At 44.2% G+C, this 13,260-nt stretch overlaps 1 protein-coding gene across 1 annotated transcript in view; it reads right to left on the bottom strand.

The window, feature by feature from the left end:
• Positions 1-13,260, bottom strand: part of lcor (ligand dependent nuclear receptor corepressor) — a gene marked incomplete at its 5' end in the record, with an annotated part of 84,554 nt that overhangs the window by 29,762 nt on the left and 41,532 nt on the right. The window contains one exon of the mRNA XM_079498397.1: positions 1,136-1,201. Coding sequence (XP_079354523.1) covers positions 1,136-1,201 — 66 coding nt within the window. The remainder of the gene's footprint in view (positions 1-1,135; positions 1,202-13,260) is intronic.

Below are 13,260 nucleotides of genomic sequence, written 5' to 3'. Positions count from 1 at the left end.
ATGATCTAAGCATAATATAGCTTGCTGCTTAGCAGAAATAGAAATTAAACAAGTTAAAGATATTTTAAGATATATTTCCGTGAATGTAAAAGGACAAACAGATGACAGCTTCCTCTCTCGGTGGGTCAACAGGTGTAGTTCCAGACTCTATATACTAGCATTCGGATATTGTGGAATAGTTGTCTGGTTAAACGAGACTAAAGTCTGTCAGATACCATAAACATGTGGGTATTTGAATTATGATACACAGAAAAAATACGTCAGAATTGACTGAAAATCATTAAAGCCAAACAGGCAACATTCTGCAGAGATAACAAATTATAATAATAAGTAGAATATTCAAAGGATAGAATATTATACAACACATTATATGACAACAGAGCTTAGTCACAACCAGCTTTCAACCTATTATAGAAACACTATATTATCTCTCTCTCAACTCTCTCTCTCTCAACTCTCTCTCTCTCTCTCTCTCTCTCTCTCTCTCTCTCTCTCTCTCTCTCCCAAGGAAGAACTCATTATCTTTTCACACTGAAAGATGTCCGACCTCCGCACGCAGCCCACGCTTCTGATAATGTCACCAAACTACCAAAGGGTGCATGGTGGTGGTGGGGTGCCATCATCACCAAACTACCACAGGGGTGGATGGTGGATTGGTGGTGGGGTACCGTACCACAAGCCCCCAGTGAGGCTCTACAACGTTGAGGCGCTCGGCCCTAGTGGTAAGAGCGGCACCAAAGTTTGGTGCACAAATCGAAAAAAATAAGACCACAGCATTTAACCACTTTAACCATATTTTATACTTAGCTATTCAAAAGCATACAAGCTCATAGTGCTAAGAGCTTGTAGGCCTAGTTCTGCTTGTGAACATTTTAATAGATTCAAATAATAGAATTTTTTTTAACGCAAACATTTTGAACTCAAGTCTTTTGCTTCTGGAGGTCCCTATCCCTGGCACAATATATTTTGAGATGGGACATTCTGCACAATGAGTACTTTCTAATTTTGGTACTTTAAATACAGTTTGATACCAATACTTGTAACAGAGTATTTCTACATGGCAGTATTGATACTTTTACTTAAGTAAAGTGTGAGTACACTGATCCGCCACTGATGTAATATGCTCATCACTTACCTTGAAATAAGGTGATATCTTTGACTAGTCCTGGCCCAAACAAGCCTTCCAGGATGCTTTCAAAGCCTGCAGAAAGAGAGAGACAGAATAACAGGTTACATCAGTGCTTGGTGTATAAGGGTTCAGAAATGCAGGAAGAGAACAAACGGCACCTTCAATAGAATAAAAGACCTTGTGCTCAATATGAAACAGCCTTCTGCACATATATATGCACACACACACACACACACACACACACACACACACACACACACACACACACACACACACACACACACACACACACACACACACACACACACACACACACACACACACACACACACACACACGCACGCACACACGATCAGTCAGACACATACACTGCCAATCAATCAAGCACTACAAACTCACGCAGTCCCACTTTTCTTTTCAACTCTTCAAGAGCAAATGAGTGCTTTAGCTAATGTCACTCACATTTTTATTAACTGTAAATACCTCCAGCTTGGCTGTTGCCTGGCAACGACATATACGTATAGAGAGAAACACTGAATACATCTTGCAGTTTTTTTCCCAGCTGGAAAAAACGAACCGCGGCCAACCAACCACCACCACCACATCTCATCTCATCTCATCTCATCTCATCTCATCTCATCTCATCTCATCTCATCTCATCTCATCTCCTCTCCTCTCCTCTCCTCTCCTCTCCTCTCCTCTCCTCTCCCAGCCCAGCACTTGGGGTGGGGGGGGGGGGGGGGGGGTGAAGGTTGGACAGACAGGACAGCGTTGCCATTTCTGCTTATTTATTATAAGCAACTTTGGACTTGTTTTTCCATAAAGTCCCTTGTTGTAAATATTGGTAGGCTAAAAAAATGTCAAGTTAATGCCCCTAAATGAATGTATGTCACACCAGCCGATGTCTAAAGGTTTAGCTCATAATACTGTATAGTCCTTAATGATTGAGGCAAATAAAACATTCCTCAACTGAAGGCAGAACTACATTCATCCAGTTTTATGACAATGCTAATATGAAGGAAACAAAAGCTATAAAATAATTGTCTGATATCATTTTCGAATGAAAAACCTCGCTCGATTAGAATAGATCTATCATTGTTTTCGCAGCCCGATGCTGGTCCGATTAATAACGAATATTGTTCTTTCATTTCTAACAAAGCCAATGCTATGACAAACTGCAGCGCACACACACAGATGTGCGCACACGTACACGTACACGCACACGCACACACACACACACACACACACACACACACACACACACACACACACACACACACACACACACACACACACAGGCACGCACGCACACAGTGGTACTTAATTGCTGTGCAACAGCTTGGCTGGGGAATGCCTGAGACCTCCTGTAATGTCGAAGGGGAAAAAAAGTGGAGCTCAGATCGATAGCACTTCAAACTGGAAGAGCTTGGCAGCTGCTGGCTGGAGAGTTGGCTGGGTGCTGGGTGTTAAGTAGTGCTGCTGACTGGGAGGGTGCTGCTGGATGTGTGTGTGTGTGTGTGTGTGTGTGTGTGTGTGTGTGTGTGTGTGTGTGTGTGTGTGTGTGTGTGTGTGTGTGTGTGTGTGTGTGTGTGTGTGTGTGTGTGTGTGTTGGGTTAGCGTTGAGAGGCCAATAGACGGTTGGGCCACTGCCAAGCCTGGCTGAGGATTAGCTGCTTAGCTTGACAACTGGCTATAGCAATGGTGCCAGGAGTCGTAAAAGAGATAGACATACATCCCTGACTAAGTGAGTATAGGCCAGTGTTTTTCAACCAGTGGTCCTTGAGGATGTTCCAGCAGGTGGTCTCCAGCTAAATGATGGAGAGTTGGTAAGCAAATGGACCCTTATAGAGGTCCATTTGGTTTCATTAGTCTGCATTAGTTAATTTAAAAGAAGTCTACATAAGTTCTACATAATTGTTATTTTGACCAACATCTGCCTATGTTATCTCTCATAATTATGGTATGGTTGGTACCAACATCAATACAGCATGGAATTTGGACAAAATGTTATCCAACGATAACAAAATAATTATTCAAAGCTTTGTGTCTGAGAGGCTAAATGTCATCAAATGGTGGTCCGTGGCTCAAATGGCAATTAAATAATGAATGGTCCATGATATGAAAGAGGTTGAAAACCCCTGCTATAGACGAATCCATGGAGCGGTGGTGTCAAGCTGCACTTCAGCTCAGTGCACTTCAGTACACCTCAGCTATGGCTGCGCCCAGGGCACCCCTCCGTGGATTACTAGTGGTACTGTACACCTCAGCTAAATAGCCGATCTACAAGCTCGCAACGCAGCGCGAAGCGATACGTTGTGTGCTTGTAGATCTGCTATTTTCACTATAGTTTGGGTCCCGGCCGGGCCAAACATCAAATATCTCTTTTGGGACTTTTTGGGAAGCACTGGTCTATAGGGCTAATATTTGGGGAGGATGGATTAGGGTTATTGTGACAGACTCTGATAGACATTTATAAATTAGTGGTTTCAAGTACTGCATCAGGATTCTAATTCAAAAATAGCAAACTACAATTACAAACTTCAAGCTTTTGAGCTTATCGATCTGTGACTGTTGATACGTTTGTGTGACGCTGTAGTGTAGTATGATCAAGTAGGGTACACAGGCACGCACGCAGGTACCCACGCATGCACCAACGCATGCACCAACGCATGCACCAACGCAGGCACACAGGGGCGGCTGTGGCTCAGGAGGTAGAGCAGGTTGTCCAATGATCCATGGGTCGGCGATTTGAATCCCGGCTCCTCCTGTCTACATGTCAAAGTGTCCTTGGGCAAGACACTGAACCCCAAATTGCTCCTGATGTGCTGGTTGGTACCTTGCATGGCTTCCGCCCCAACGCAGGCACCCACGCATGCACCAACGCAGGCACCCACGCATGCACCAACGCAGGCACCCACGCATGCACCAACGCAGGCACCCACGCATGCACCAACGCAGGCACCCACGCATGCACCAACGCATGCACCAACGCATGCACCAACGCAGGCACCCACGCATGCACCAACGCATGCACCAACACATGCACCAACGCAGGCACCCACGCAGGCACCCACGCATGCACAAACACACACTATCACTGTGATCAAATGAAAAGGATAGTTGAAACACCATTGACCATATTTAGTACAGTCCACCCTCCCCAAAAAAAAGTAAAAAAAACTGTCCGATGACCCGGTCATCAAATTATTGGCTCAGGAATGCAGAAAAAAACACAAAACAAAAAAATAATTCAAGACTTCATGGGGTGTGTAATTGGTGATATTCTGGGCCAGATCTGACTAGTCTTGGTTTGACTTGATCTGGCCCCAATCGAGACGCCACTAATTGGTCCAGGTCCTGACCGTGCTTGCCTACCTATAAGCCTATACGCTCTATAGCTCAGTCATATACTGCTGCAGGAAGACCAAAAAAGCAAGATGTGTTATTCTCCTCATCAGCCACTATGTATCACTCTACTCGCTGGCCTTCTTCAAATCAGCAGCACTGCAGGCCACTGAAAAAAGAAAAGAAAACCCAGATATTGCACACGCACGCACGCACACACGCGCACGCACACACGCACGCACACACACGCACGCACGCACGCACACAACGCATGTCCACATAAAGTTCCCTTAAACCTGCGCATGCAAAATTCATGCTTCCTACAAAGGCAGCTTTGATAACTAAAAACGGTAGCTTCAAAGAATTTTCAAAAGCTTCATTTCCCCCCCTCTCCCCTCCACCATATATTCCCAATATGCATGGAGGAGATGCACAGAAACGTGGCTGTTTCTTTCAACCCGTGCAAGAGAAATAATTAGGGTGCAGCCGGAACCGCAACAACCAAGGAAATATCAGCGTTTGTTTAATGTCAAAGTTACAAGGAGGGCCCTCTGCAATCTGCATGTATATGCTATTTGGGCCACGGAATGTGTGGGTTTCTTTATTATAATTTTTTTAAATTAAAGGAACAGCGTGCCCCAAAAATGCATCCGCAACAGCAGCCCGGTGGAAAGCAAAGAAGCGAGGAATGCGATTGGACAGGAGATGAGACCAAGGATATGATTGGACAGATGAGACAGATAATAGCGACAAAGTCTCCCCGGCCACAGGCAAAAAAAGGCAGAGGAATGTAGGTCACTATATGAACACTGTGTGTGTGTGTGTGTGTGTGTGTGTGTGTGTGTGTGTGTGTGTGTGTGTGTGTGTGTGTGTGTGTGTGTGTGTGCGTGCGTGTGTGTGCGTGCGTGTGAGCCCAAAAGCACCAACATGACATATCTTAGTATCAGATGCGATGAGAAGATAACCTTATGTATTAGTGCTGTTGTCAGGCAGATCCCATCTCCATGTTCTAACTTTCTACGTGTCATATATATCGGTATATATATATACATTAACGCCGTACTTGATAATACTACAATAGCGTCAGACGAAAGCATCAAAAGTAGCAGTTCCGCAAGCTCTAAACGCAGCGCAAAGCAACATGGTTCGAGCTTGTATATCTGCTACTTTTCCTGTTTATGAAATTGAATCCTGAAAAGTAACAGTTTTTTGGACATACCATGTAGCCTGGGCAGCAATAGCTGCAGGCTACGATAGCTTTTATTGTTATTCTTCCGGTTTGAGGGAAAAGGAAGTTCCGGATGATTCTTCCTGCCTGATGACTACAAAACAATACTACAACATGACGTAATGGTATCTGGTGGATGGAAATGAAGCTCCACCCACGCAGCAATTTGAAGCTCCACCCACGCAGCAATGAAGCTCCACCCACGCAGAAATGAAGCTCCACCCACGCAGCAATTTGCAGGGTCGGCAAAGAGTTTCCGGTTTTCTGGCCGACGCTGCAAGTTGTCACGTGGGTGGAGCTTCATGGCTTTTGGCATATTCGTGACTCCACTGTCTGGATGCACCCTGTGTGTGTGTGTGTGTGTGTGTGTGTGTGTGTGTGTGTGTGTGTGTGTGTGTGTGTGTGTGTGTGTGTGCGTGTGCGTGTGCGTGTGTGCGTGTGCGTGTGCGTGTGCGTGTGCGTGTGCGTGTGCGTGCAAGACACGTTCAGAGTGTCTTCGCGCTGCGTTTCCAGCTTGTGGATCTGCTACTTTCGATACATCAAGTAGGGTGTTAATTTATGAAAAAACATAATAAGTTAGATTGTTAGAATATGGAGAGGAGAAAAAAAAGCCAGCCCTATAGTACTGAACCGGTACACAGAAAGTAGCTAGCGTGCACGCTCACACAGAAATATTTCTCTGCACAGTTTAGCAACACACACAGCCATAAGAACTGTCATTAGTTCTGAACTGTAGCAACACACACGCACGCACGCACGCACGCACGCAGACATGACATTTATTCATTTATTCATTTCTTTTTCTTTTTTCTTTTAGGTTTTATGACCTCAATTACACCCAAAAAACCTGAACTTTGAACATTCAGTGAATTTTCTGTGGTCTGGAGTTTTCTCTGGGGTTTGGAAGCCTTTTGAGCTGCAATGAAAACATGAGGCAAAACAGTAAAACCAGTGACATCTGCTGGCAAATCCCATTGACATATATGGGATTTGCAGGCTGTGACATCACAAACAGCAGGAAAATGCAATTGAGCTTAGAAACCCTAAAAGAATTAAGAACAATTACAAAAACTTTTTTTTTAACGTCACAATCCCTTTTAAAAATGTTCGTCATTTGCTCTCTCACTACTTTTTTAATGCCATTTCCTCTTGTTGATGTGTCGTTGTTTTTAAACGTGACTGACAAGCACCATAGGTTGCGAAGAACGGTATTTTTCTCCCACGTACAGTTAGTATGCCTAGGCCCTAGTGTTGTGATTTTATCGACTACCTTTTTTCACTGAGGAAAACTAAAAAAAGTAGACCAAATAAATTGACAATTTTGTCAACAAAATTAGACTAAAATGTTATGGAGGGACTACTAGTGGACATTTTGTCATTTTGTTCGTTTGCGCTCACAAAATAGTACATCTACAAACGGCGACAAGTTGTGAACTATTTTCAGCACACAACCAAGTGTAAAATGAGACATTACGACGCCATCATGGTCCGCCAAAATACACATTTGTCAACAAAATCAACTGTAGATTTAGTCGACCAAAAATAGACTAAAACGAAAACTTTTAAGATGACTAAAATAAGACCAAAAGACTATGACTAAAACTAAAACTACATTTGTATTCAAAATGAACACTGGAAGTAACAACAAAACTTTCTGAAGTCTAACTCCGGCTTGAGTGAAGGCTGGAGCAGAGAGAGGAGAGGGAGAGAATGGGTTTGAACACTTCAATCATCCATCAGACCACACCTATATATAGCTCTGGATGAGGATGAATAATTTAACGTGCCGTTAGAACAGCCAGGGCGCTGCTCTAAGCCCTATCCATGATCAAATCAATACCTGGCCCTAACCCTGGATATCTGGAGAGGAGAGGAGAGGAGAGGAGAGGAGAGGAGAGGAGAGGAGAGGAGAGGAGAGGAGAGGAGAGGAGAGGAGACAAAGGTTTGGGTGAAATCTTGACTTAAGGTCTACTCTCCACACACCGGGCGCGAATCGGATGCGAATTCAGATTTTTAGCGGCGTTTCTCCATCGGTTTTCCGAAAAACGCGGCCGGTGTGCAACCACCTTTAATGTAAAATAAATCTAGTTGCATATCGCTTGTTGCATCAGAATGTATTGCAGTGCTGCAGTGTAAGCATCTGCTGTGGCTTGGATTTACAACAAATAAATACACGTTTAGATCCTGGGTCTTGCTCAACGCCACACAGTGAGCGTGAGTGGGATGATGGACTAAACGGATCCTAAGGATTTAAAGATCTCGAATGACAACCAAAACATCACATGAGGGGTCAGCACCACAAAACCACAAAAATAGAACATTATCTGCATCCAAATCAATTTTTTCCAGCCTTTCCAGATTTGCTGCAGATTTGGATTAAATTGAAAGTGCGTGAATGTCAAATGCACTTAACCCTCTCCCCGCCCTTTTCCCCACTGGATGTGAGCTTCTGTTGTCCTTGAACTGCGTCAGCGTGCACTTATACGCTGTGTAAGTTGTCGATTTGTCCCTGCGCTAACGTACCGAGACCAATTTGTACACATTTAACTTGCTGATACAAATAATCCTGCATCGTGTATATGGGATCAGATGTCGCCCTATAAGGACTCTCTGTCCTGTTTGACAGGACGATGGTATTTTCAACCTCGGGTCAATGTGAAAAGAAAAAGAAAAACGCTTGCTTGCCGGTGTCTCGTGCCAAAAAATGTCACGAGGAGCTTTGTATCTGCATATTTCAACTATTTTATGTTTATTCACAAAATAAATGGCCTACTTTGTCATACAAGAGTGTCACCCGTATAGCAAAATTTGCCGATCTAATAATACAGTAAGTAAGTGAAAGTGAAAGTGGCACTATGTAACTTTTTTTGAATGTATAAAAATACATTTTGTCCAATCTAGAGTAGAGTATTCCTTAGTCTCCCTGCTCTTCTATTGAGACATTTAGATCATGTCAAAGGTCATGTCTCACCTACTAGACACAGGATCTAGACAAATGTTTACCTGATGGCCAAGATGCAATGTATCCCCTGAGCAAGCAGGGCGGCTCTATTAGCTCAATGTTAAAATTGTCTGCACTGGCGCAGGAACCCAGGTTGAAATGTGGGTTCTATACATATTGAACCAATGAAAAGTATTAACAAGAGCTTGCAACTCAAATGATAACTACATTGGGGGGTCATCCCCATGCTGGCTTATGTGGACATTTTTGACAAAATTCCATTTGTCAGATCCTTCCATTTGACAAATGGTTCCATGTGTACACTCTCAGAGTTAAGTGGGCTCTTGCAAACCACTAATAATATTGTCGTAGTAAATCATATTATCACGAAAACCTGGATACTTTCATTCACTAATTGGGTATTATGATCAAAATAAGAACATTATAATGGTGTGTAAAAAATATATATCTAAAACTTGCCAGCATGGTGATGGAGGCCTCTGCACTGCAGTGTACTGTAGACACTAGACAGACAGATCCCACAGTGAAACTTAGACTGTTGATCTCATAGCAGCTTCTTTTGACCTCAATGACACTGTAGAGAAGCTGATTTCATGCCCATATGTAGCAGGGGACACTAGTACAGGATGCTAACAAACCACACAGCCACTGCCAGAGATAAAGCTGCAATCCAGAAATTGTAATGAATAAAGGTTATTTTAACCAATTGGTATGTCTGCAGTGATTTGAGGTTGTCCCTCTGCCACAAAAATGTGGAATTCCCTGACAACATCTATGTGTAACACTGGTTTCTTTCAAACTTGGTCTGAAAAGACAACAAGGAGAGGTACTGACTACTGTAGATGATTTTTTTCCCATCTCTTTTGTATATAGTGATTGAATTTGTTTATGTTTTATTGTGTTAATTTGTCCTGGACATTTTTGTGTTATCCTTTAGCTTTAATGATTTGTTTTTGGCTTTTGTGCTTTTATTGATAGTGTTGATAGTTACAGTGAAGACAGACAGGAAAGAGGGAGAGCGAGAAGGGGAGAGACATGCAGCAAAGGTCGTCATGAACGGGACTCGAACACGCGACACGCTGTCAGGCCAGAGTCTATATGTGAGATGCACCTGGACCACTAGGCCAGTGGGCGCCCATCCTTTCAATCAATAATTCAATCTCCCTACACTTCCATTGATATATTATACATGTATTTAGATCTCTGGTGTCAAATAGAGGACAAGTAGTACTGCGTGCAACTCATAGGCTGTTGATTCTTTTGGGAATTCTTAGAAAACGTGGCCAAAGGGCAGGCCAGGGGTAACCACTCGAGCACTAACATCCCCATTCACGGGAAAATAGCCTTACAATGCCTCACAACGCCTGATGTGTTTGTTGTGAGCTGATCTTATAGATCGGTTATTTTCGACAGATTTGGTGTTGTAGAGCTTTGGTTCTCTAAGTGGGGGGTTGTTTCAGAATCACTGCTATAGCCATAAAAATGTTCTCTCATGGGGGTCCCTGGCATATATTTTCAAATGGGGGTCCGTGGGCTACTATGTGTCAATGTGGGGGTCCTTGACATAGAAAGGTGTGAGCACCACCAGTGGTGCTCACACCTCATGTGCTCATTTGTATAGGGACAAATTAACTACAACTACAGGTCCAGGTGGTTCATGTGGATAAGTCCAGCATATGTGAATGAATGGTTGAAGAAGCAGCTTGTGAGGGCTAGTGGGGCAGTCGGTAGTGCTGTCATCTCACAGCTAGAAGGTCCCTGGTTCAATTCCTGCTGGGGACGCTGTGGGCGTGTTCTCTCCTCCGTGGCCATACCTTTCTGTGGGGGGTTGCATGTTCTCCCCGTGTCCCCTAGGGTAACTACCCTCACAACAAAACATGCAGTAATCATGGTCTTTATACTGCCTCGCCCTGGTCAGCCGGGGCGCCTAATGGTTGGAATAACCAATAATAATAATGTTTCTTCCACGCGCTACATCCGGGGGAAACTCCCCCCTGTCAGGTGATAAGAAGCAGCCTGCTCCCTCCTCAACAAGTTGTTATCCACATGAACCACCTGGCCCTGGAGTTGTTCCTCTCTGCATAAGCTCAATGCCCAGGATTACAGCTTTAGGCACCTAGTGAAAAAATGGGTTACAAAATCGCGGGATAAAATAATAACACAACACCACACAACACAACACAACACAACACAACACAACGCTGGCATTACGCAAACAGGTCATGGAGACCAAGTGATCTGCATCAAAAAGCGGAACCATTCTGAAAGGAAGAGAGAGAATAGAGAAAACCAAATCCTTCTCTCTCCACAGGGACCACACCCGAAGCCAAAGCACTCAACTCTTTTGGCAAGCGTGTACGTGCGGAAAGTCATAACCACGTCTGGCACTGCGTTTGTGCACGTGTGTGTGTGTGTGTGTGTGTGTGTGTGTGTGTGTGTGTGTGTGTGTGTGTGTGTGCGTGTGTGTGTGTGTGTGTGTGTGTGTGTGTGTGGTGTGATGCGTAGTATGTGTGTATAGATGGGGGTTGAGGGGGGATTGAATTGGACTGGGAATGAAGAGGGGAAAATGAATAAAACAAATATTGTGAGCGATTGGCCAAAGGCATGATAAAGCACAGGGACTCAATCAAAACTGCAGGAAGCATACACACATAGTATGCACACACACACACACACACAAACATGCACATGCACGCAGCCTACGCGCAGCAGTGTGTGGATTCAATCTGACGGGTTTCCCAGCAGACCAGATCCATAATCTCATCTCTCTTTTCTCTCTCTCTCTCTCTTTCTCTCTGTGCAGTATCAGAGGAGCGAACAGTGAGATGATCGGCGTTGGCAGCTATATCTGTGTGACTAACGCTGTGGCAGCGCACGTGACACTCGCGCTCCTCAAAAGAAAAAAAAACAAGTGCCGTAAGACACTGTAACACACGCACACGCGCGCGCGCACACGCACACACACACACACACACACACACACACACACACACACACACACACACACACACACACACACACTGTACTAGACATACAACATGTTAAGTAAGAGGGACACATGAGTCATAAGAATACAAAATATCGTTGTTGTCAGGCAGAAAACCTCCTATCTCCGTGTTCTAACCTTAGTGTTAAATGAATGCCCTATAATATAGGGCCTATATTGTACCTGCTACAGCGTCACACAAAAGCATCGCAAAACGCTGCGTTTCGAGCTTGCGGATGTGCTACTTTTGCTACATTTGAATTTGAATCCTGAAAAGTCAGTTTCTCAACAGAGACGACATATACAAAAGTGGCTTTGACCCCATCTCCCCTATACATCTCACACACACACACACACACACACACACACACACACACACACACACACACACACACACACACACACACACACACACACACACACACACACACACACACACACACACACACAATATAAAAATGATATGAATCCTTATTTATATATAGCACCCTTTTCTAATAACAAGGCTCCAAAGTGCTTTTAGAAAATGAAATGGAAATGGAAACTAAAATGAAATACCAACACCAATGCAAATAAACGATAAGCAAAGGCAGAGGTATATACTGTACACGCACGCATGCATGCACAGTCGCACACACACACACACACACACCCACACCCACACCCACACACACACACACACACACACACACACACACACACACACACACACACACACACAATCCATGTATATGCCTACACATGCAACTGCAAGTGCACTCCTATATCCTTTTCCTCAATTCATTTTTGGTTATGGTTTTGAAGCTGCCATGGTTTACATTAATATCCCACTGCATTGCACTCAGCCACTCACACTTTGAACATGGCCATGGCTTTGGGAAGGGAGATAGAGGAAGGGGGGAGGGTTGGGGGAGACTAGGTCGCGCCTTTGGATTGGTTGACGAATCAGCCCCCAACATCAAACAGCAGCACGGTGGATGACTCGGTGCAAGTGTGTGTGTGTGTGTGTGTGTGTGTGTGTGCGCGCGCGCACGCTCGCGCAACGAATTCGCTCGCTTTGCTCTGCCTAGGATTGTATGATTGGAAGAGAGGCTTCTTAAAACATGCCAAAACGACCGATTGGTCACACATTTCTTTTTTGTCATCCAATCTGCCTAGAAGTGAAGCATCCTTCTCCTCCCACAATGCATTGGGAATGCCAGCGGGGGGGCTGTGACTGTGTGCAGCTCAGCACTGCCATTTCCGTAGGCGGTGCTCATTTAGTGAGCCTACCACAAGTCAGGGGGGAAAAAAAACATCCAATTACTTATCTAATTATCCAATTATCCAGTGGAGAGCAAGAGCACGGAGACGGAGGCCTCTGTGCAGGGTTGCCATGTCCACTTATTATAAGGTTATATTGTCGCTTGTAAACATTGGTTAGTTGTGGGTTGCGGTTTTTTATTTGTGTTTAAGGGAGGGGGGGCATGGGGGGGACACTTTACATCTCAAGATACTTTACATGTAGAGCAGACACATTTTATTAAAAGAATATGCTATTTTCGAATAGCCGATGTACAGGACTAAAGTGCTCATCTGGCCTATTATAGTCTCTTCTTTTGGGCTTGTTT

Source organism: Electrona antarctica (genome assembly GCF_951216825.1).
Source record: "Electrona antarctica genome assembly, chromosome: 4".
In the NCBI taxonomy this organism is placed as follows: Eukaryota; Metazoa; Chordata; class Actinopteri; order Myctophiformes; family Myctophidae; genus Electrona; species Electrona antarctica.
The sequence above is the reverse complement of the archived record's forward strand: the minus strand, read 5'-3'. Positions and strand labels throughout refer to the sequence as shown.